The sequence below is a fragment of the Pteropus vampyrus genome, unplaced genomic scaffold, assembly GCF_000151845.1.
Source record: "Pteropus vampyrus isolate Shadow unplaced genomic scaffold, Pvam_2.0 Scaffold135, whole genome shotgun sequence".
Lineage (NCBI taxonomy): Eukaryota > Metazoa > Chordata > Mammalia > Chiroptera > Pteropodidae > Pteropus > Pteropus vampyrus.
Window position 1 is genome coordinate 2390700 of NW_011888916.1, and position 26532 is coordinate 2417231.

At 36.5% G+C, this 26532-nt stretch overlaps 1 protein-coding gene across 9 annotated transcripts in view; it reads right to left on the reverse strand.

Moving 5' to 3' along the window:
• Window positions 1-25381, reverse strand: part of LOC105297140 (phosphatidylinositol 3-kinase regulatory subunit gamma) — a 69116-nt gene extending 43735 nt beyond the window's left edge. The window contains exons 1-2 of one of the 9 annotated variants that reach the window (XM_023535012.1): window positions 25276-25294; window positions 23493-23602 (exon numbers count right to left, since the gene is read on the reverse strand). In XM_023535012.1, the coding sequence (XP_023390780.1) occupies window positions 23493-23598 (106 nt within the window). In that variant the 5' untranslated portion in view covers window positions 23599-23602; window positions 25276-25294. Of the gene's footprint in view, window positions 1-23492; window positions 23603-23697; window positions 24385-24443; window positions 24596-25260 lie in introns of those variants that run through there. The other 8 variants (XM_011367615.2, XM_011367614.2, XM_023535013.1 and 5 more) reach the window with 8 other exon arrangements.
• Window positions 25382-26532: the final 1151 nt, after the last annotated feature.

A 26532-nucleotide genomic window follows, 5' to 3' on the forward strand; every position in this document is an offset into this window, starting at 1 on the left:
AAAAATAAGCTAAAGGAATTTATTACCACCAATCCAGTATTAGAGGAAGTGCTGGAGGGACTTCTTTAAGAAGGAAAAACATATATCTAAAACAGGAATAAAGAATGGTAAAACTACATTCCTATCAATAAGTACCTCAAATGGAAAAGAATTAAGTGCTCTGACTAAAAGACAGAGAGGATGAAAAGATAAGAAAACAAGACTCCTACATGCTGCCTACAAGAGACTCACTTCAGATTAAAAAACACACAAGACTAAAAGGAAGGGACCCCCCAGCTCTATGACTTCCTGGAGAGCCACTACCTAGATGAGGAGGTGAAACTCATCAAGAAGATGGGCGACCACCTGACTAACCTCCGCTGGCTGGCCGGCCCCCAGGCTGGGCTGGGTGAGTATCTCTTCAAAAGGCTCACCCTCAAGCATGACTAAGAGCCTTTGGAGCCCAGAAGCTTTTGAGGGGTCCCTCTGCATCCCCCTGGTGTTGGCCTTGTGCCTGAGCCTCTCCCTGCACCTAACAGGCAGCCTTCCAACCATCCTGGAGCCTTCTCCCATGCCTTGGACCAAACTGAAACAATAAAGCTATAAAATGAATGAATGAATGAATGAATGAATGAATAAATAAATAAATAAATAAATGGAAGGGGATGGAAAAAGATATTGTCTTGATGGACCTAGAAGGTATTTAAGTCAGACAGAGATAGATAAATACTATATGATTTCACTTATGTGGAATCTAAAGAATAAAAAAAAAACCAAACTAATCAAAAACAGACTCGAATATAGTGGACAATTTGGTGACAGACTGGGAGGGGTTGGGTGGCTGGGAGAATGGGTGAAGGGTTAAAGAAGTACAAATTAGTAGATGATGGATGGTCATGGAGATGGGGAGCACGGCATAGGGAATGCAGTTGGCATTAATATTTTGGCTAGGTGGAGGGTCAGGGGAGGGAAGGAGCAATTGGGATCGTTTTATGAACCATATAGATGTCTAACCAATGTACTGTATACTTGAAACTAATTAAAATAAATTAATTTAAAAAAAGAAATAAAACTATTTTCATCTCTATTTACATGAGTAAAACTATAAGTACTACACACGCAAAAAAACTATTTATAGCTAATAAGCTCAGCAAGATTGCAAGATATAAGATCAATATTCAAAAATCAGTCAAATTTCTATTCATTAGCAATGAACAATCCAAAAATGAAATCAAGAAATCAATTCTATTTAAAATAATCCCCCTAGAGAATAAAATATTGAACAGACATTTCAGCAAAGATATTCAATGTCCAATAAGCACACAAAAAAAATGCTCAAGATCATTAGCCGTTAGGGAAATACAAATCAAAACCACAATGAGATACCACTTCACACACAACAGAATGACTATAATAAAAAAGACATAATAAGTTGGCAAGGATGCAGAAAAAGTAGAACCCTCATACACTGCTGGCAAGAATGTAAAATCATGAAGCCACTGTGGAAAACAGTTTGTCAGTTCTTCAAAAACTTAAAGATACCACATGACCCAACAATTCCACTTCTAGGTATATATCTAAAATTTATGTCCAGCAAAAACTTGTACATGAATGTTCATAGCAGCATTTATAATAGCTAAAAAGTGGAAACAACCCAAATATCCACCAACTGATGAATGGATTAACAAATGAGGGACATCCAGAAAGTATATCATTCAGCCATATAGAGAAATGAAGTACAGCAAGTCCTCAAATAACATCATTTCGTTATAACGTTGAAAAGAAAAAAATCGATTCCTGGCCATGGTCACTGTCTGTGTAGTTTACACATTCTCCTTGCCTCCACGGGTTTCCTTCCACATCCCAAAATCATGCACGTGAGGTGAACTGGCATGTCCAATTGTCTCAGTCTGAGTGAGAGTGACCATGTGTGTGTGTGTGTGTGAGTAGCCCTGTAAGAAAGTAGCATCTTGTCTAGAGTTGGGTCGTGCCTTGTGCCCTGGGCTGACCCGACAGGCTCCAGCTACCCACAATCCTGAACTGGAATAATCAGGTCAGAAAATAATTATCTCATTTGTTTTTATTAATCTTTCTCCAAAATATGAATAGCTCACATTTATTTCAATGTTTAATATTAGAAGTGTGTTGGGCCTTTATTAGAAGTTTGGTGATATTTTTGTGACCAGAAATATGACATAGGAACTTAACACTTGTTTATATCAATCAGCGTATAAAATTGGTTTCATTTGCTTCACTTAAATCGCAGTTTCCAAGAACATATCCACAACGTTAAGTAAGGACTTACTGTACTAATACAACTGGATAAACACTAAAAACATTATGCTATGTAAAAGGCCATATACTACATCATTCCATTTATATGAAATGCCCAGAATAGGCTAATCCATAGAGGCAGAAAGTAGATTGTGGGTGCCACAGACTAGGAGAAGGGGAATGGGGAAAAACTGCTAATGGCTACAGGGTTTCCTTTTAGGGTGATAAAAATGTTCTGGAATTAGATGGTGGTGATAGTTACACAACTATGTAAGTATACTAAATACCATTGAACTGCAAACTTTAAAAGGATAAATATTATGGCATATGTGTTATATCACAAAAAAAATAGTAGCCCAACAAAGGTACTTTTTAAATGCCACCTAATTTAAAACACTTTTAGCAGACCTTTTTAAGTCATAATAAAGGAAACATAAAAATACATACACATAAAGACCAATCACAGAGAGAACAATGTGTTTCAATTCAGGGCTTACTTTCAACTCAGTACCATAATTTTATATTACAGAAAAACTACCTGGTTGATTCCTTTTAGTTACACATTTAGTTATGTGTTTTCATGGCTCCTTTTTAGGCTCTTTGCCATACTTTTCCTTAGCCATCACTTTTCATCCCTCCCAAATTTGTTTATTATTTTTCTCCAGGGGCCTCTACCTCCTAACATTTTGTCTCTTTATGACTTTTATACAGTAAGAACCATTCCATTGTATTTCACTCTGCATTATATTTTTAAGGTTCACTTATATTGATACATGCAGCTGTGGTTATTTTCACTGCTACCATTACGTAAATATTCTACAATTTCTTCATTCTATTACTGATGGGCTTTTGAGTTGTTTCTAGTCTTTTTGCTTTAACAAATAATGTTGCTATGAACTTTCTTGTACTTGTCACAAGAACAAACTCTTTCCCACCACCTTCTAGAGTTTACCCTAGGGTATATACTTTACCGTACACTGCTAAATTATCCTCTAAAGTAGGATTTCAAATGATAACTCCACTCTCCATAGCAGCATTATTCCACAACTTTACAAAATGGTAAGTGTAAAATATTATTTAACTAAGGTTTTAATTTACATTTCCATGATGACTAAGGAGATTGAACACTTCTTCATATCTACAGATCATTTGTATTTCCTCTTCTATGAATTTCCAGTCCATTCTTTTTATTATTATTGATTTACAAAATATTCTATATATGTCTGGATAGCATCCTTTTTAGTTATATGTTCTGTAAACATTTTCTCCCAGATGATAGGGTATTTTCATTTCATTTCTTTTGATAACTGTACATTTATTTTGATCTAGATATATCAATCTTTTTACATTTCAAATTTTATTAAAGAAATATTTTCTTACATTCTCTACTCTGATATCATAAAAATATTTTTCCATTTTTCCTAAAACTTTTGGTTTTCATATTTCAATCTTTGTTAGGAACTTACATACATGGTATGAACAGAAATCAGAAATTCCATGTTATGATTTTGCATATAGATATCCAACTATCCTATTACCATTTATTGTTTAGTCAGTCTATCATTTCCTCACTCATCTGCAAAGCTCTCATTGTTATATATTGTTTCCTTATATGAAGGGGTTCAGTTTCTGTCTCCTTTATTCTGCTCCATTGGTTGGTCTATCCTGGGCCAATACTGCACTGTTAATTAGTATGGCTTTATAAGTCATGCTATCTAAAAGAGTAAATTCTCCTAATTTTTCTTGGCAATTTGCTCTCCTATATAAATTTTGGACAGAGCTTGTCAAGTAACATGAAATATCCTATCATTATATTAAATACAATTGTATTGAACTTACAATTTGGAAAGAATGTGTTTATGATATTGAGTCTTCCTGTCCATTAATATGGTATCCCAACTTACTTAGATCTCCTCTAATGCCTTTTAAGAAAATTTCATTATTTTCCCCATAAAAGGTCATGTATATATATCTTTTGATGATTTTGTTCCTAGGTACTGTGTTGCTGCTGCTATAATAAATTATATCTTTTAAAAATTACATTTGTTGTGAAAACATCCCAGTGTCCATCAACATATCAACAGATATACAAAATGTGATATATATATATAATGAATATTATTCAGCCATAAAAGAAATAAAGTTCTGATACATGCTACAATATGGATAAGCCTTGGAAACATTATGCTAAGCGAAATAAGCCAGACACAAAAGAACAAAAATGTATGATTCCATTTACACAAAATACCTAGAACAAGGAAATTCATAATTATTTTTCTAGATACAGGAAGAGTTTACCTAAAGTCATCATCATCTATAAACATTTGATAGAACTCACTTATAAAGCCACGTGAGCCTGATTAGGGTAAAAACTATAAAAATAAATAAGTGTTGGTGAGGATCTGAAGCAATTGGAACCCTGCTGCACTATTGGTGGGACTACAAAATGGTGCAACCAATATAGAAACAGTTGAGAGGTGCTTCAAAAAATGAAAAATAGAAATACCATATGATCCAGCAATCTCAATTTGGGTATATATCCAAAAGAACTGAAAGCATAGCAGCACTATTCATAATAGCCACAAGTGGAAGCGACCCAAATGTCCACTGATGAATGAATGACCAAAATATGTCTCATACATGCAATGAAATATTAGCCTTAGAAAGGAAGGAAATCCTGTCACACACTACAACACTGATGAACCTTGAGGACATTATATTAAATGAAATAAGCCAGTCACAAGAAAGACAAACACTATGTTATTCTACTAAAGTAGTCAAATTCACAGAAAATAGAAATGTGGTTATCAGGGGCTGAAGGGAGGAAGAAAAAGGAGTTGTCGTTTAATGGGTATAGCATTTCAGATTTCCAAGATGAAAAAGTTCTGGAGATACGTGCCACAACAATGCAAATATGCTTAACACTACTAAACTATACACTTAAAAAGTTAAGCTGTAAATTTTATGGGGTTTTTTAATCACAATAAGAAAAACTATATGGGCCAGCAATTGTTTTGGTAGTTAAATTTTTTTATTACTAATTCAATTTCTTTTATGGTTAAAAAACTATATTTCCAATTTCATCTCAAGTCAGTTTGGGTAAGTTATTCTTAGTTGTTTTTAAAATGTGCTTTTCTCTATTAATGCTACTTTTTCATAGATCATTAAACTGTTTTATATTTACTTATTTGTAGTTACCAGATGAGCTCTATTAGAAAGTATCAAGTACTCATTTGAAGTCATAATCCATTAAATATGTACTTGATCTACACGAGACATTTACAATGGTGACTACTTCTTATAGGAATTTCCAAATGACATCTCCAAATATAAAACTAATAAATAATAAATCTACACATGGCAATCCCTTGAGTAAACTGAGATCATTCTTAAGAAATCCTGATATACTCCTAAAGATTCCTTAATTTAAAATGTTTTATATTCAAATATTTGCTCCACTCAAACCACAGAATGAAAGTTTCAAGACTAGAGACAAAGTTAAGTAGAAATTTAAAACTACAGTAGTCCCCCCTTATCCACAGGGCATTTGTTCTAAGATCCCCAGTGAAATTCTACAACCACGGATAGTACCAAACTCTATATATACTATGTTTTTTCCCATACATACATACCTATGATAAAGTTTAATTTATAAATTTGGCATAGTAAGAGAATAACTAAGAATAAGTCATTTTATTAACAATGTCCTGTAATAAGTTATGTGAATGTAGTCTCTCTCAAAATACCTTACTGTACTATATTCACCCTTCTTGTGATGTGAGATGATACAATACCTAAATGAGATGACATGAGGTGAACGACATAGGCATCGTGACCTAGTGTTGGGCTACTGCTATAAGGGTTACTTGAACACAAGTGATATAAGTGACTGTGTTACCAGGACAGTCAATCTGAAAACGGAGACCTCTACTAAGTGACTAAAGTCATGGGTACTCTAGACAAAGGGATGATTCCTGTCCTGGGCGGGACAAAGTGAGACAGAGCGAGATTTTATCATACTACTCAGAACAGTGTGAAATTTCAAACTTACAAATTATTTGTGGAATTTTCCATTTAATATTTCGGACCACAGCTGACTGAGGGTAACAGAAACCTCAGAAAGTGAAACTGTAGGTAAGGCAGGGGGACTACTATATTATCTTTTAAAAGTCCTTATTTTTGCCCCTGGGCACTGTGTGGGATGAAAAAGGTCACTGATCAGAGGCATATAGATGAATTACTAATAAGATAGTTAATCTCAGTTAAGGTGAGAGACTTATAAATTTGTAGTGGCACAAACTCCCAGCTTGTGGTGATTTCTTCAGCAGAACTCAGCAGTTGTGGTATGGGAACAGAGGAAGCTGGTGGTTGGATTGACTCCCCGTGGCTGAGAGATGTACAGAACAAGGAGCTAGGTGGAGATATTGACAAGAGAGTGTTTGATGCCCAACATGGTGGGAATAATTAATTCATATCAAAAAATCATATAAACATTATTTTCCTGCTATTAAAATTCTTGTTTATAAAGTGCTAGTTAAGCACTATCTCCTCCTTGATTCTACAGAGCTTTCTTTACTCACTCTTCTAATGTAAAGCTTATCTATTGTAGTTTAGCCATTGACCTGTCTTTGTACTAAAACTGTGAGCTCCTTAAAGACACACATTTTCTTATCTTTGCAGCTTCTGTGCTGAGCATCTCACAGATATAAGGCACTTGATAAATATTTGTTGAATTAATGCATGAGATGATCAGGCATTTAGGATTACCATAGAGAGAAAGTGAAGATCCAAGAATAATTATGCTGAAAGAACAGCAGTGGAATTTTACTAAAGGCAGAAAAAGGAAAAAAAAAGGTCAGCCCAGAGAGAGAAACAAATTTTTGAAATTTCCCATAGAAAAAGGTAAAATGAGTCATAGAAAAAGAATGATCAACCACACTAGCTACAAATATTAACTCATTGCTACTCTTATCCCCAAATTTTACCCATCCTGATTTTAGAGCCAAACACACTATTAGTCAGGTAGCTTCTAGCAAGTGAGATGTGCAGCTACCTCCAGCAAAACCTCTAGCCTAAGCCCCGCTACCTTACACTCTCTAACATTATCCTATCACTGTATCACAAAGACACTGACCATTAAGAAAAGTGAAAGTGAGTACCTGCCATAAGCTAGATACTAAGCTAAGTATTATTTCACTATATACATGTATATTTGTATATAAGTGTGTATATATTATATTTTATAATTCTTATAAAAATCTTTGTGAAGTATTACTATTCTTATTTTATAGTTAAGGACTGTTCAATGTTACACAATTGTTAAGTAAGCCAAGTTTAAATCAGTCTTCTAACAAAGCACAATCCTCTTTCCTCTCTTTCCTCTTTCCTCAAGGCAGCAACTATATAAAGGTATGACTTAAAAGTTTCCAGTGGTCTTTCAGGCACTCCTCACATAAGGTAATTCCTTTATGGCAGATGTTGTAAAATATTTGAAATTAAAATAAGACCTTCACCAAACTCATTCTCTACTAGTAAAGGCCCTCTTTCTTTTACGTATACTTCCCAATTCTTCATTCATCAAACCCTAAGAAAGAGTTAGTGAAAATTTTATTCTCAAATTTAGAGTCTGTGATAGACTGAGTAATTATCCTCCAAAGATGTCTACATCGCAATTTCTGGAACCTATGAATGTTATATTACATAGCAAAAAAAAACCTCTGCAAATGTGATTAGAGTATTGAAATGGAAAAATTATCTTGGACTGTCCAAGTCAGCCAAAAGAAATCACAAAGGTCCCTATAAGAGGGAGGCAGAAATATCAGAGTCAGGAAAGGAGATACGACAACAGAAGCAGAGGAGAGGGGTGGCGGGCCAGGTAAGAGAGAGAGAAAGGGATTTGAGAATACAATACTACTGGCTTTGAAGTGGAGTAAGGAATACAGGAGCCAAGGAATACAGGCTGCTTCTAGAAGGAGGAAAAGGCAAGTAAACAGCTTCTTCTCTAGAGTCTCCAAAAGGAATACAGCCTGTTGACACCTTGATTTTAGGACTTCTGATGTCCAGAACTACAAGATAATAAATCTGTGTTGTTTTAAGCCACTAAGATTATGGTAATTGGTTATGGCAGCAAAAGGAAACTAACAGAGTTTCTACATATCAATGTCTGAGAGTAAGGGGCAGCTCCAAATTTATCTTTCTGAAAATTAATTTGTTTCAAAGTTAACTTTAGCATCTACTCATAAATCTTTTCTCTTTTTAAATGTACTTTTAACGTTGTTCTTGCTATTTAATAACAAATCTACAGCAAAACTTGTCCATAATCCCATCAGCAAATCAATGTTTTCATTTGATCATATTCCAGTTCTTTTCCTTCACCATATTCTACATATTTTTACATATTTGTAGTAATATCAAGGAATGGATTTTATAATCTACATTTTTACTAGTAACACTCCATGAGTTATTTTTCATTTTCCTTCAATTTTTTCTGAGATTCTCTTCCTAACCTCAGGTAGGTATCTTTGTAATTGCTCTTCATTCTACCTATAATACCTTCATTCAGCTATCCCCCAGGCTCACTCCTTCACTTCCTTCAGGTCTCTGCTCAAAATGTCATCTTAAGAGATTTGCAATACATGTAATAAACAAGGACTGATATCCAGAATCCGTAACTCCTATAAATCAGTAAGGAAAAAAGCAACAATCTAGTAGAAAATGAGCAAAAAACATGAAAAGGCATTTCATAAGAGGGCAACCAAATGGCCAAAATAAGATGATTCACCTCATTAGGAATAAAAAAATGCAAATGAATTGAAACCACAATGAGATACCATTACACACTTACTGAGATTTACAAAAATGTAAATGTCTGCCAATACCTAGGGTTATTGCAGATATAGAGAAACTCTCATATACAGGTATAGAGGGAAATAGTTTAGCATACTCTAGAAAGGCTGAGATACGCATATTCTATAAACCAGAATTCTGAATCCTAGATACACCTTACAAAAAGGCACTGATGTAAAAACAAGGCAAATGTAAAAAAATTGACAGCAGCATTGTTCATAATAGCCAAAAGAGAAACAACTCAAATATCCATTAACAGTAGAAATAAACTGTGATATATAATGAAATAACACACAGTAACAAAAAAAGAAGAAACTACAGCTACATGAAAATAGTATGACTCACCATAATGCTGAACAAAACACAAGAGAATACATATGGTATAATTGGTATAACTTTCCTTGTATACAAAATTCAAACATAGGCAAAACTAAAATAGGAATACAACTATCAAGAAAAACAAGGAATTAATATAAAAAGTCAAGTCACTGGTTACTACTGGTGGGAATAAAGGGGATATAATTAAAAAGGGGCATGCTTTTGGCTTCTGGGAAGCCTCTTCAACAACTTTATCTAGGTAGTAGTTACATGGTTGTTCACTTCCTATGAACTTAGTAAACTGTACATTTAACAGTTATTAGTATGTATTTTATTTCACAATAAGGTTAAATCAACATATCAGGCTGTCTCTGACTACCCAAAATAACTAGTCTTTTGTTCACTACTATATATCTAGTCATTAGAAGAATACCTAGAATAAAATACACTTTTACACTTTTCTCTATTTTTATATAATCCTAAACAAAGATGAAATATAGTTTTTTTATTTTATAAAAATGGGATGTTATTAATAACTTGGTTGTCTTAATCCATAAGCTATCAGATATTCCTCCAGGTCAAGACATACAGATTTAACTAATTCTCTTTGAGTTGTATAATATTCCAAAACACATTAAAGTGCATTACAATTTATATAACCATATCTACTATTAATGGACATTCAGCCTGTTTCTAATTTTTGCCAGTAAAAACAATATTGCATATACTTTTATATATTGATATTTTTATTTCTACAGACTAGATTTCCAAAGAGGAATTTTACTAGAGATTGTGAAACTTTCCAAAATGATATAGTGATTCACATACATTCCCACCATTCAAAACCTAACTCATGAATCTTAACAATTTTCTTATAATTTCTGCCCACTTGCTTTCGAAAAGGATGAGGTGGCTTAAACATCTGGAAATTTAATATGACGTTAGCAACTAATACTCTGGGAGCAGTCAAGGTCCCACTGCAATCTCTCCCACACCTTTAGGAAATCAGTAGTATCTGATTTACTACCATATGCTCTAGGTTCTAAACTTAGAAGCAGGAGAAGCCACTCCTCTTTTCTGCCGAGTAAAGCCTAAAAGAAAAAGAACCACTCCAAAAGAAGAAAACCTAGGCCATTTCGCCTCTGCCTCATTTTGATTTAAGAGACCTTCTGATCCAAATCTGTCCTTTCTCCTTAAATTACACCTCTTGGCTTATAGCACCACCACCTACCAAGCCAAAAAACTGATTCTAGATTGTTTCATTTTTCTCTGAATATTCTCTAAGTCTCATCAATCCTACTTTTTTAAACAACTCTCCTATTCATTCTCACAGCTACCACCTTACCTTAGGCAATTTGGGGGTGGGAAGGGGGAGGGTATATTTCCATTTATTTTTTAAAAAATTAGAAGATGAAACAAAAACAATCTCTGGCCACAAATATTAAGTAGGTATGGATGCAGAACTATGGATCAGTAGTTAAAGACTGGCTAACACAAAGTCTCTGCTGCTAAAACAAAATTAAATTTATAGTGGAAATCACCATGAGTCCACCTGAATTCTGTGCATAGGATCCCCATACTCTATTTTCTTTCGACCTTAGGCTTTCATAACATCTTTCGTCTCTACTGAAATAGCTTCCTAACCAGTTCCCTTCTTTAATCTTGATCTCCTCCAATCTATTTTTCACTTTACGGCCAACAAATCTTTTCTCTACTTGAAACCAACCATCAGTGGCTTCCCAACTGCCCATACGATAAAATCTAACTTGATGTGTAGTACTCAGGGCCTTTCACGACTTGGCCCTCACCTCCCTCTCCAGACTCATCTACCACCACTTCTCACCACACACATTTCAATAAAACTGAATTACTTATAGTTTCCAAAATACACCAAGATGCTTTAACAACTCTGTGCATTTACCCAGGCAGTTATCTCTCTACTACCCCACCAGTAAACCAATCACTCTCTCCTCTGTTTATACATTTTTCTATTACTATACTTAAAACATTTATTCAAGCAATATTTACTAAGCACCTCCACGTGCCAGAGACAGTGCTAGATATTGGCGATTCAGTAGTTAATTATGAACTCCATCATTATCCTGATGGAATTTATAATCTAATGAGGACTAAAGACACTGAATAACTATTAATAAGTGCAGTTAAGGATTATAAAGGGGGTAATACAGTATATAATGGGAATATAAATTAGATGATAGCCAAGAAAAAGGGTGAAAGTTATAAAGAGGGGTATTGTATGCATTTGTTTACATGTGAGTATTCCTTAATTACAGTCTGTGCTCTTTAAGGGATCATGCCATCTTTAGATCCCTAGTCAAGACAGTAAATAGTATAGTAATGTACACTGACATTACAAAGATCACCGCCCTATTAACTCCTTGGCTAATTACTGGGGCCAGGCAAATGCTGTGACCTTATTGGCTAGGCCAGGGTCAGGCTCACACCCTTAAAGCCAATGAGTTAGATCAACTCTACTAAACCATATTGATTGCAAATGAGGGAGGAGTGGTTCCAAGAGAAAAATCAGAAAGCTGTTACTTAAATAAAAGAGAAGGGAGGGAACCTGGATAAGCTAAAAAACAGCAGTCCTCTTTTTAGTGGTCATTGCAATTATCTCCTCAAAATGTATTCTGTTCCTTTCCTACACTGGTAAGGAGTATATGTGGGACTGACCCCTTCCCCAGCTCCAGAAGTAGGTCTCAATTTGACACAGCAATACTTCTTAAAGTTTGGTTTGCAGACCAGCCAAATCAGTAACATCTGGAAACTTGTTACAAATACAAATTCTTAGGACCCAGCCCCAAATCTACTGAATCAGAAACTCTGGGAGATAGGGCCTAGCAATAGGTGTTGTTAACAAGTCCTCCGGGTTCTGATGAACACCCAAGTTTAAGAGCCACTGGTCTAGACAGAGAAAGCTACAATTAATAGTTCAAGGAATCCAGATTTTAACACAATGATCCTTCAGAACACAAGGATACTCTAGTGTCAAGTTCAGGATTTCTGTTATACTTGTGAAAAACACCCTTTTTCTCCCCCTAGAAATAAGGAAATATGTAGTCCCAGGAGCCAAAAGCAGTCATTTTGCACTACCATGGAAGCCAGCCTGAGAAAAAAAGCTGATATAGAGGAGAACCAAGAGAAATGAAGAAAAACAGGGCAAAAGCCTGAATAGTCTAACCAAACCATGCCAAGGATCCTCATTCCCTTTGGACTTTTAAATTGCGTGAACTTATAAATTATCTTTGTTTAAACCAATCTGAGTTAGACTTATTACTGAAAGTATCCTGATATCCACACCACAACAAGTTACACATCCATCCCAAATGCCATAGGGAATACTACAAAATACTATCTAGTGAACTGTCCAGCCTCTCTCTAAATTAGGTTAGCATACTTAGCATATAAAAATTCAGGACACACAGTTAAATTTGAATAGCAGATAAACAACAAATAATTTTCTTGTATAAGTATGTCCCAAATATTTCATGGGACATATTACATGTATTTTATCTGGCAACTCCAAATGCCCATGGTTGATAACTAGGAATCAAAGGAGAGGCTCAGGTAGTCTCAGATGTGATAGCTGTTCTTATAGTTCATGACTACTAGGAGAAAGACTAAACCCAAGTCCTAAACTAATGTCTTACAACAGGTCTACACACCACCGATTGTCCTTTTAAAACTAAGCAGACTTCTTTCTAAAAGTCAAAACATGGTATACCTTCTATGGCAGCTAAGTGTGACAAATAAAAAATGTTGCTATATGAGTATTCACAGCTTTTCTTTACTCCCTTGGTTCCTGGCTCTTATTATACGCATTAGAGTAATGAAACAGGCAAAAGAGAGTTTAAAGGAAAACTGGTACTCCTGAAAGAGGAATTAGTAAGTTTGAGAAGGGAAGGAAAAACAAAAAGAATGAGGTTTTACAGGTTGCTATGAGAAAGTATGGGAGAGAAGGATATCATGCAAAGATACTGGTCAAAAATGGAGAAATCAGATTTTTAAGTAGTACTGCAGTATGGTATGAACGTAATATCCCTTGATATTTTTGAGAAGCTAGACTAAAAATTTAAATTGCCTTTCAATTTAATTTAAATGTTAGGCTGGTGCTTGCTCTAAATGGAAGACAGGAGTTATGTCACAAGCATCTCAGCTTAATAATAATGAATATAATAACAATAATGACAGATACCTGCTCTAAATGTCTTACATGTACTAATATAATCCTACAATGGGGTTAATGTTCTCCCTGCTGTACAGATGAGGAAACTCTATATAGCAGGTCCAAGGTCACGAGCTTGAAGTACACAGAACTGGAAATCTAAACAACCTGAGTCTAGCCTTCTTAAATAGTCAACAACACTTCCCTATTTTATACCAGAGTCTATACTCAAGCACTTACACTAATGAGCAAAATACATAAATACAATTTAATTATTCTAAAATATCAACAACTTTAGCACGTAAAGTAAAACGAAACATATATGGCTTGGCTTCTTTCTCTTTAATTTCTTCTTTCCTTCATAGCTCACTATAGAAACTAAGAACGTTAGATAATTTCCTTTTCAAAGTTACTTTGGAAAATTATAGTGCAGTATAGATTTATATAGCAATGTTTGTAGAAGAAACTGATGAGTAAGGCTTCATCAAACAACTAAGACCACATATTATGCTGCTCTGCACCAAATTTCAGAGATCAGAAATTATAACGCTTCAAAAAAGAGAAAAATACTTCAAAAATATATAGTTTGGGCATTATTTTAAAGGTTAAATCTTTTAATCATTAAAGCATATAAATACAAGGCTAAGAAATTAGAAAATAAAGTGACTTAAGTCAGTTTAGAAATGACATGCTATATAACTGGTAATAATATTCAGAATCCAACCATTTTTCACCACCTCCACAACTTCTGCCCTTGTCCAAGCCACCATAATCCTCAGCTCGTTTATTGCAACAACCTCCGAACCATTTTCTCCACTTCCACTTTTTTCTACTCTCCTCCGGCAGCCTGAATGATCTTTTTAAACCAGGAATCATAACACATCACTGTTCAATACATTTGCATGGCTTCTCATCTCAGTCAAGTTTTAAAAGCCAAAGTTCTTACACAGTCTTCCCCACTACCCACCCCATTATTTGTCTTCATTTCTTACAACTTTCCCCTCATTCCACTCCAATCGCCCTGACCTGCTAGATGATCCCTGAATACATGACAGAGATGTTCTTGCCTCAGAGTAAGTCATCTGGTATTCCCTCTACAGGGTCCACTACACCTTCACACCTCCCTTATATCTATATGACTTGCTCCCTCACTTCCTTTAGGTCAGTCCCTCCCTGTACTATTTAAAATAGCAGTTCCCCCACCCAGCCAGCACTCTCTATTTTGTTCTCTGCTTATTTTCCATGTCATTTATCACCATCACACATATTTTACTTATAAGTTTGTTTATTCTCTGCTTTCTCCCCTCCCTTAAGAATGTATGCTCCATGAATACAGGGAGTTTTGTTCTGTTTACTTCTATACCTAGAACAGTGCCTGGCAATCAAATATTTGTTGAAAACATGAATTAATACATGAACAAAAACATCATGGATGCTTAATAAGTTCCAGGCACCATGTTGTGCTTTCCAGTTGTTTACTAAATCCTCACAACAAACCTATTGAAGTAGGAACCATTATCATCCCCATATTTTACGTGAGGAAACTAAAACAGAAAAGTTAAATAAGTCACCTAAGGATACATGCTAGGAAGTGGCAGAGATGCAATCTGAACTCAGGCAGTCTGATTCCAGAGACTCTTCTTTAACTAGATTTCCAACGAACTACTGGAAGAGTTAATACTTAGTTACATAGCACATTTTAATTAAAACACATGATCTATGGGCTACTTTAAAGTAGTGTCCTAATTTTTAAGGCTAGTCATTCAAATCATAAATCATTCCACAGGTCACCAAATTACTAATTTACTAAGATTTGGAATTTATAGTTTTGCAAAATGCTCTCACACTTGATATATTAATATACTCTAATCCAATACCTACATGCTTCAAATAAGGAAACTGTCAACCAGAGAAGTCAGCTTCCTCTTCTACTAAGCAACTGACAAAAAAGACAGGAAAAGGCCTGTCTTATATTTAACTCTCTACACTACTCTGTGAATTCCAATTCAGAAAATGAAAATGGGTTTCTCACAACTAGATTTTAATTTTGAAAAAGAAAATTAACTTTTCAATTCTTTTAATTTACAAACACAAAGACAAGAACTTTGAAAAGAACTATGATTCTCCAAATTACCTTTCAGAGTGGCCATCGTTGATTGCCTACCTAGCATTCATCCCTCCTATTAGAATCCCTCCCTAATATAATGGCTCAGGGAAGTCAATACCACTCCAGATTCAGGGACCGACTGGTTAGTTCAAGGGTAATCACTAGTGACTGGTTCAGGAAAGAGAATATGACCCAATTCTGGCCAAAAAGACATGAAAGTAGTCTGCTAGAGGTTTTTGGAGAAAGTTTCCTCTTTCCGAAAATAGAAGCACAGGAAAAGACATCTTTCTTTTTTAGAAATTGCTGTATATGGATATGATGCCTGGAATCACTACAACCATTTTACTACTAGCCTGAGGATTAGCTAATTCCAAGGAGAGCAAAAATGAGCACAGGAAAGAATATAGGTTTTTACTGACACTGTCGAACTGTAATAATCGACCAACTCTGAAGCCTATTATATGAGAAGATAAAATTTCTTATTTCGTAAGCCATTTTGTATTAGGTTCTGCTGCTTGCAGCTGAAAACATACCAACTAAATACTTTTTTATGAAACATATCCCAGAACCAATCTTAGGAAAAAAGTTTGTTAATTCTACAAATGTATATTAGAAATTCAACATGAATTATACCATACTGAATGGCTCTGTTGTAACGTCAGAAAGTTAAAAAGAATAATACATATAAAAAAAAATTCTAAAGCAATTTTTTTCTAGCACAAGCAATTCATTTTAATAAGGCCTTCTCCTAAACAATTTATAAACAAATTTTAAATTTTGATTCATGTCTGAATTTTTTTCTTAGGTTTAAAAATTAAAACTATAATAAAGATCACATAACCACATGCTCTAGATTTGCTGCCCTATACCCTTAGACAAGGGTAGACAATTAATCTGGCCCACAAACAGAACATCGCACAGGAAGTCCAAGGCTGGATAATAGTGGATGGTATACAACACAGAATAGACTCTGGCTTTCTATCGGTTCATATTCACAGGCCACAGGGAAGTTTTTATATTGACATGAGACAAAATGGTGTAATCTGCCAGCGTGGATCTAGCCTACTGCCTCTTTTATAAAAAATAAGACAAACTTCTTACTTCGTATGAACTTACAAACAGGCACGAGGAACAACAAATAGACTATATGTGGGCAAAAAATTTGGAAATTGATCTTATAAGGCTCAATGGCTGACCTTATCCTGTAATCCCAAGTCAAGTCCTACACATTCTAAATTTAATTAGTATAATAACACCTTGAGTAACTTAAATCTACATTTAGCCCAGTGCTGTGTAAAACCAGACTAACAAACTCTGAACAACTAACTTATCACTCACTTCTAATTCTTCAAAATTTTAAAAATGACTTTTAATCAAAACTGTAAATGTTTGCTAATAACATTAAATATTGCATTTTTTTCATTATTCCCTTTGTTAAAATATCTTTATAAGTTTAAAGGTCATATGTCAATAATAAATAATATCAACATTTTAAAACTTAAGTCACAAAATGAAGCTGGTTGGATCCACAGGCCTAAGTTTTAACAAAATATTTGGGCACTGGATGTTTATATTAAAAAAAAGATACAAAAGAAATACAATAGCTTGATCTCAAGAAGTTTTCTTGTTGGGGAGATAAATTATATTCACAAAATAATTAAATACCATAACATAAAACATGATTTTGTATCGAAATAATATACCATAGCCCTATATAATTAAAAAGTTCAATGCTACAATTTTTGGAGGGAAAAAAGAAGGGGGACTTGAGAAGGATCTCGATTTGAAGATGGATGTGGGATGGGCATAATCTCACACAAGCAGCATAAGCAAAAGGTGGAGATGAGAATAAGCTAAGTATATTCAGGAGACAGCAAGGAATTGGGCTAGGAAAAAAATGGAGGATTAGTAATTAAGTTGGAAGTGTAAGCTGATGCCATATTACTAAAGATTGCCAAATTTAAGAATATGACCTCTGCTTAAAAGAAAAGGAGAGCTGCTGATTATTCCTAACTATAGTGGTAAGACAATGAAAATAACACTTCAGTTAGAATTAACCTGATTGAAGAATTCAGGATAAACTTATGGGGGAGGGGGAAAAGAAATTAGAAACAAAGCAACCTGTTAGGAGGTACCAGTTAAGAATCTGGGCGTTAGTAGTCAGAAAGACCTGTTCTGCTACTTGCTAGCTGTGAAGCATTAAAAAAGTTACTAAACACATTTAAATCTCAGTTTCCTGTTTTTTTAAGGTTTAAATTTTTTAAGGTTGTTGTGTTGCTAAAAGTATAATACATATAAAAGCATTTAAGATAGTGCTTGGTCTATAATAATTATTTAACAAATGTTAGCAACTATTGCCTTCATTACAAATCATTTCAAATATCAGGTGCTGAGGAACTGGACAGGGCAACAAAAACAAAAAAGATAGGATGAGTTGGAATGACATTCCCATAGATTCATGAGATGTTGTAACTAAGAAAGACCCCAGAGAACTCTTCCAAAAGAAAAATGGCCCTAGTATAAATGTCAGGGATGAAGGTAAAAATAGCTCAAAGGTTTTGACTGCGAGAGTATCGAATGAGGTAGATTGGAATAATTATGTTATCAAAATGCTTTACAATACAAACTACAATGAATTGGGTACATACCATGTGCCAAACACTGTGCTAGTTATAGTACATCTACTCCCCAGAACGACTCTGAAAGTTAGGTATTAGTTCAAATTTACAAAAGAGAAAATAGATGCTCAGAGAGGTTAAGTACTAGCCATATAACCTTGGGCAGGGTAAGAAGCAAAACCAGGTTTGAAATTCATATCATTCTGTTTTCAAAGCCTGTGTTGTTTCTATTATTCTCAGTCTGTATCTCCCTTTAATATCAATAAAAATTATTTATCAGACATATTTGTAATTATTTTTCTACCTACCTTGTTAAATATGGTGACCATGAACATGTCCAATCTTTTCTACATTCTAAGAAAAATATAAAGGTATTCAGCATGAAAACAAAGAGAGTAAATTCAAAAAGCATTATGCAATGGAGAAGCACCATGCTTCTAATGAAACAGCTGAATATAATGTACTAAATGAAAGCAATGACTAATCTTTTTCAATAAGATGCAAAAAAAAATTTTGTATGGTTTTTACATCATTTGATTATATTAACACTGTCCTATATTACAGTATCATTAAAAACTGACACTTAGCTTATAAAATATCTTACCACAGAAAGGAAAAGCATTTATATAAGATGAACCCATCAAATTATAGCGGTATAAAGCATAATTCAACCACAGAAGTAGAATGCCTAATCTGCTACCAGTAAGGACCACACAGTGGCAGGTAACCTATTTCTTCATTTGTTTCTCAGCAGATATTTTCCTACCCATAGGACCAGTGTGCCAATTCTCCATCAGAATGCTACTTACTCTAAAACTTAACAAGATGAAAACACCAAGTATGCCAGAGAAAGTAAGTATATTTCCTGAAACAATCTTTTCATCTGACTTCAAAAAAGTCAGAAGATACTCTATTAAGTTAGCCATCAAAAAAACTCTGTAGTCAGGTAACCTCTAGACTACTAGTTCTCAAAGTATAGTCCAGAGACCCCTATGGGTCCCCAACAGGTCCAAAATTTTCATAGTATTATTAAGACATTATTTGCCTTTTGCACTCTCATTCTTTCACAACTGTATAGTGGAGTTTTTTTCTAGAGGCTTATGACCTGTGATATCTTAACAGACTGAATGCAAGAGCAGACATGGAAATTTCGATGTCTTCTATGAAGCTAGACATTAAAGATTAAAAAGCCAAACATTAAAGTTATTTGCAAAAACATGAAACGTCACTCTTCTCAATTTTTTGGTCTTTTGGAAAATAGTTTTTTTCCCATTAAAAAAAAGTTATATTAACATGTACTGCTTTATTTTCAAATGAATTAAATATTTTTTAAATTCCTCGATTTTATTCTAATGCAGTATATTTGAATAGATATAACTTAAACGGAAGGTCTTTCGGATCCTCGATAATTTTTAAGAGTATAAAAGGGGTACTGAGACCAAAAAAATTGAGAACCACTTTATAAACCATCCTATATTTATGTTTTACCAAACAATTAAAACATTTAATTTTCTAATTACTACTGAAGAGATGCTGTTGCCCTAAAGATAATTTCAGAAACTTGTCTTGAGAAGAACAAAGTCTACAATCTTAAAAATAAAAACAGTATACACTAATGAAAAAAATCATTTATTACATCTTCCTAAAATAAAAAACAACATCATCAGAATTAAAGTACGGGCTAATAGATAACTATGAGCTTTGGGCATGAGTTTATGATCAGGTGTGCACTGATAATCCTCCGATAGCTCCTATACCAAAGGCCGGGCTCTTTGAAAAGCCTATCCAGCAACTGTTTTCTATAGAATAGTCCCAATTCCAAAATCAGCAAAGGACTAACCAAGATGCTTATAAGCAGTTCTGTGTACCACAATCTTAACATTTCCAAAATAAAAAAGTTTTGTTTCATCTTAACAGTTCATTATTTCTGATTAAGCCATCAATCTCCCATTTGGATCCAATCCTTACACTGGCAGTAAATTATAGCAGGTGTAGCAATCCGTGCAGTTACTAGAAACCTTCAGGATTCATGGCAATAGTTTTTGAGAAGGCTGGAGGAAAATACCTTTGAAAAATAGCTTTTGAGGCTGCTGGAAGCAGTAATAACAATTTTGCACTTGGTTCAGTCTAAAATTAAAAACTGTAATATTAATATTACAGTTAAAGACCCTAAGTCAACAATTGTCTAATTCAAAAGTTATTTAGCCCTAGGCTACTTCAATAGCCGAGTTAGCAGGTGACCAAGGGCCTTAGTAGGAAAGTACTTAAAGGCTAGAAAGAAATGGTTTTCCCTAAGTATTTATTAATTGAACACATTTATGATATTGTCTACTACTTGCAAGATCCTGAGCAAACTAAAAAGCTCATAATCTGGTGGTAAGACAATTCCATAGGAGGAAGTATACATAAATAAATGCAATATATAAATTCAGAAGCTACTCTAGACAGAATGAAAGAAGTTCTATCTGAGAAGTATTAGAAGAGGGAGGGAAAGGAAAGAAGGATGTCTTCTAAGAAAAGGGATCAGAGAACATACATCCTGGTAAAGAAAGTCTCTAAGTTGGGCCCTAAACACACATAACATTTCAACAAGTAACCGCTGGGAGTGAAAGGCATCCCAGGAAGAGGAAGAAGTATACACTCAAAGAAGAGCCTGTACAAAATAGCTTCCATAGTACTTGTGATGGACTCGAACAGAAAATAGACTGGAAAATTAGGTTGGAAGCAAAAATAGAGGGACTTAACTATGGCAGGGTAAGCATTCTGGGGCTTTCTTCAGTAGGCGAAGGAAAGCCAATGGAAGGTTTTAAAGTCATTGGAAGATTTACCATTGGAAGATAAATCAAATGATACTTTAACAATACTGCGGATTGGACAGAGTAAAAACAGGGAGAACAGTTAGTGAGGTATCATATTAGTCCAGGAAGAAAATAATAAGAGCTTGATCTGGGTTAGGAGCTAGGAAAAAGACAGAAACACGACATGCTGCAACCTCTTCACCGATAATTTACCTGGTTTAAACATTTCAAAAACTTAATTTAGTACACAAAACAAGGTTGGCATTCACATTTTTCCCATTAAAAACCATTCACTTCTTAGGCAATATTTCAGCATACTTAAGTGTGCTTCCTTTAAAAAAAAAGTCAGAAATAACTAAGTATTCTACATTAAGACTACAAAATGGGTAATAACACATGCATATTCTCAATAGTCTGAACAGAATCTCAGTATGCAAAATTTCATTCAAGGATAAATATTTTAAACTTGAAAATTTATTTCCATGGAATACACAAAGTTTAGATCACAATTTTCTAAACAACCCTGTAAGACCCACCTAACTACATAATTAAAATAGTCAACTTTTCTTAAAATCTTTTTTGGACAACTCAACTCAGCTTGACCAATATTCTTCTGCTGGGCCCATATTTTTCAAACATTAGTGCCTTTTCTTCATTTTCTCCCCTCCTCCTCATTCACCTCTCCGCCCAACAAATTCCCTTTGTATGTCTGCAAGGCAAGATACTATATGATATACAGTATAACTCTAAGGCAGTTTGAATATATAATTCTTATAATAACAGAAATCTAGAATTATTAATTTCACTTTTTCTAAGAGAAGAACCAGTGATATACTAAATTTCCATTCACATGAATGACAAATGCATCTAATAGAAATGATGCTTTACCATTAGGAGGAAACAAAGGGGGAAAAACACACAATAGATGGGTGGCAAATCTTATAAACTTTGCGAAACACTGAAAAGCTGCATCTGAATTGCAGTCATAATTATAAAAGCACATAACAAAGGCTCCAAAATGAAGGGAAAAGAAAAAAATTCTAAGTGATCATTAAGAGTGAAAAAGGTTGATTCAATATTAGTATTAGTTTTTAATATCGCATCATTTAACTCTATGACTAATTGAAAAACACAAAGAGGATAATTCACTGTTCATGAGGACACAGGAAATAATTTCTACCTACATTCTAGAAGACAGTTATACTTCATTACATTTGCATGGGCTCCAATCCTTTCAAGCGTTTCCAAAAATACATAGGCTTATGATAACCGAGGTTCCCCAATGACATACAATTTATTCTGTAGGCTTAGGTACGGCACATTTTTAAAAGACATAATGAATTCATGCTCAACAAAAATAAGGAGTCATAAAGGCCCTCTACTTATTCAAAATCATTACATAAAGCACTGTCCATAATTGCAAACAGAGTTTGAAAATCTGACAGCTAATAATTATAAAATGGAGTAGACTTTAACGAAAATAAATTACCTAACTTTTCCATTTTCCCTTCCTTTTTCTTTACTACTAGATACACAAAATGTCTGTAAGGGTCTCAGACAAAGCTCTAAATAGTAGAAACAGTATATGTGCACTTTACATTATGTGTATTTGAACCTATCACATATATGTACACATCACATATATTCACACAAAAAGGATTCTTTTTTTACTGTAAGATTTGAAGTTACATTAAACCTAAACCCCATCTCAAATTAAATCACACAAATTAAATAATAAAATATTGCACGTATATCTCTCCAAGTGACTATATTCTGAAAAAAAAACCTCAGACTAAGGCCATGACCGAATAAAAATGCCCAATCCCTGAAAATCACTACCCAGCATTTGGTTTCTGTAAGAGAAAAAAGATGGTCTTGAAATGAATAATCACATTGGTAAGCCAGTTTCAGAAGTTAACGAAGGTAAAACACAACGAACCAAATGAGACGAACGTATAAAATGACAAGCTTTAAAGAATTCCCGCAAAGGGAGACTGACTTCAAGACTGGGATATAAAACATCCTTTGCAGGTAGAAGAATCTTTCATTGAAAAGGGAAAAAAAGGGAAGGGGGACGACAAAAACCTGAACGACGCGCAAAGGAAAAGAAGTAAAAGAAATGGGTCTCTCCTCCCACCCCCACCCCGGTCCCCACCCCCACCCTCACCCTCGCAGGACAATAGGATCAGGGTCCTAACTGCAAACTTTAAACGTGTAAACCAAAAGCAGTTTTATGCAGCTCTAACTGCACATCTGCCCCTCATCCCAAATCTAGCGCACCCAGGAATAATTCTGCCCTGAAAACATAACTAAGGTCTTTAACACAAATCAGGCCCATCACAAGATTCTTTTTTTCTCCCAAGTACCTGGAGGATCCATTTCAATATAAAATATCAGTTCTGTCGAATAGGGCATCATCACCTCCCTCCAGTCTGCGTCATCGCGGTCCATACTCCACACCGTATTGTACATCGCGCTGTCAGGGGCAGGTCGTTAGGAAATATATAGAAAGCATATATTTTTTAATCTGATATTTAAAAATCTAAAAATATATATCTGTAAAAGTCCTACACGGAATGTACTTCGGGGTTTCCAACGGCCAGTACAAGTCCAGGCAACTACCAGGACGAGGACGGGGTCCTCCCCCTCTCTCTTCTACAGCGCCCAGCAAAATGCCCCCCGAACTTTCAACCTACGAGTTTTGCTCCTCAAAAAGATACAGAGAAGGTTGCAGGGGGCCCAGCCCCAAGGTGTTAAAAAGCGGCTTCCCAAAAATCCGTTCTACACAGTCGCTCTCCACAGAGAACAGCTCCCGGCACCTTCAAATCCTTCCGAGCAATCTACTTTTGTGTCCTTCGAAATAATGGGCGGGGGGGTGGGGCGGGAGAGAAAGCACTGGGAGCAGGTGGGAAAGTGACAAAGAAAAGCATAAAAAGGGGGGGTGGGTATTGCGTTCAAGTTTCGGGGTCCCACTGCTCTGCAGAGAGCGATCCCTTTAGGGACCGGGACTCGGGCTCCGTTCCGGCCGGGCTCGGAACCCAAGCTGCTGCAGCCTCGGGATTACGGCCCGTTGGAGAGTCCAGTTAGCCCTGCTCAGCTGGGCGCTCCCGCCGGGGTCCAAGAAGGCCTGACAGTGCCGGCTGCCCTCACGCTCTACCTAGACTCCAGCCACTAGAGTTTCATTTTAACGGCGCGGAAGGGTACACCCTCCTCCGCACCGACGCTCTCCTGCTCTCCCCGCTTCCCCGCTGAGGCGCTACCTAACCTCACCGGGCAGGGGATACAGCCAGTATCACCACTGCCCTTCCACTCTATACCTCCTTGGTGTACTGGGGACTCTGTCAGGTGCCTGAGAAAGTGTTCAGAAAACTGTCCTCCATCTCAGCTTTCAACTCTCCCCACCTCTCTCTAGGCCTCAGCTCCCTAATCATCCATCCTCTCTCCCCCAAGCCTCAATCACAATGGTATGGTCCAGGCGCTGGCTGCACTCCAGGAGTCTGTGCCGGGAGCACGCGAGCGGGGCGGGGAGGAAGAGAAGAGGGGAGGGAGGAGGAAAGAGAGGATAAAGTGGATGGTGATTGGCTGATCCCGGTTGCCCGAGCTGGAGCCTGCGTCCTTTGTCTGCCTTACTTCAGCGAAGGAGCGGGAGACGGCTGCGCGCCCCAAGCAGGCCAATCAGGAGCCAGCCGGCGCCGGCCGGTGAGACGGCGATTGGTCGGAACCCAGTTACCAAGCGGGACAAAGGCAGAAGGGGGAAAGAAAAGAAGAGGAAAAAAAAAGAAAGAAAGAAAGGAAGCGCAAACGGCGGTTACTGACAGGCTGGGCGAACGCTCCGGGGCTCAGGCTGCCCGGAGACAGGCGGGGCTCCCACTGAGGCTCGGTCCCCCCGAACAAGTGAGGAGGGGGAGGACGAGCTGGAGCGAGACACCTCTGCCCGGAGACTGGCCGCGGGGGAGGGGAGGCGAGGGGAGCGGACGGAGAGGGGCGCATGCTGTTACTTGGCGGGACACACTCTCTTCTGGTCCTTAGGAGGTCCCGGGGCAGATCCCTTCCCCACAGATCTCCTCACAGTGTGCTGCGACAGCCCTCCCCACCCCCCAGGAGAAGTTGTCAGAGCAGAGTCCCCATACCCACTTGCAAAACCGTTACCCATCAGTGAGATGTGTCCATGGCCCCTTGCAACGTTCCCCGGCTACTACTTGTGCCCAGTCTCGGCTTCTCCACGAGCAGTTAGGCAATTCTTGAGGCATTTCGCAGTTCCTCTGAGCTTCCCACCCAAGGACTTTTGAACCTTGGGTTCAAAAGGTAACTGCCCAAACCTGAAATTAAAAGTGGGAGGGCACCGCAGGCCAGCTGGAGTGCTCAAGCCAGAAAAAAATGGCTTGCAATTACAGTGCGTGTGTGACTTCTGAGATAAGTCACAGGTGTTGGAATCCCTAGCCAAAAGGGCTCTATTCCGTTTCCCTGACAGACCCTCTTCCACATACACCCAGTCCCTCCCCGCCAAGCTTAAAACTGTGATAGGCTTCAGAATGAAAGTGCTGCATATTTCCATGCATTTCAGAAACAGGTAATTAACTTGCTGGGGAACACTGAATAGCCAAACGCAGATTTGTACCTGTGTGGAGGTTGTGCCTGGAATTGCCATTCTGCAGACCCTACATACAATACAGTCTGGGGAGGCCAAAAACTGCTATTTCCTCTTTAGGCAGAAGCAACAAAGCACATTGTGTTTGGGTTGACAACCTAATTTAAACCCTAGCAAAACCTACCCCCGAGTAGCTCTGCTATATTGATTCCACTTGTGGATGAGTTGCCATGTTTCAACCTCTGCCTTCCAAAGTGGTTCTGCCTTCCTTAAAGGTGCTATGAGTCGAGATAGTTCCTGGGAGCAGATGCTCAAATGTGTATAGTCGTGGATTAAAAAGAGCTAGGAATGAATGGACAAAGTTGAGCTGAGAAAACATCAAGATTCCTATATGCTTACCCTTTTACATCTCTGAAATCCGAATGTGATCAACTTTGGGGCAGGGTACATTGTTAATTTAAATGTCCTGAACTATTCCTCTAGGTAGAAGATGCTGGAAAATCAACTCTAATTTGTGGCTGGCTTCCCAGCAGTCTCTTTACTTCATATCTGGAAGCCAGAAGTGCTCACATTTGATAACTCAAAAGGCAGAACAATCAGTCAAGAGCAAGTTGGTTTATTTTTGTTCAGGGGTGTCCCTATGCATTCCCAAACAAAAGGAATGTGAAGAGAGCAAGTGTAGAAAAAATTATGGCTTTCAGATTTCCACAGCAGCTTTTGCCTAGACCACTTTTCATCATTTAGTGGTGGAGTTTCAATTTCTAATACACAGCAATTGCCCAGTCCTTTCCCACAGCTAAGGCTTTGAGAGATGTAGC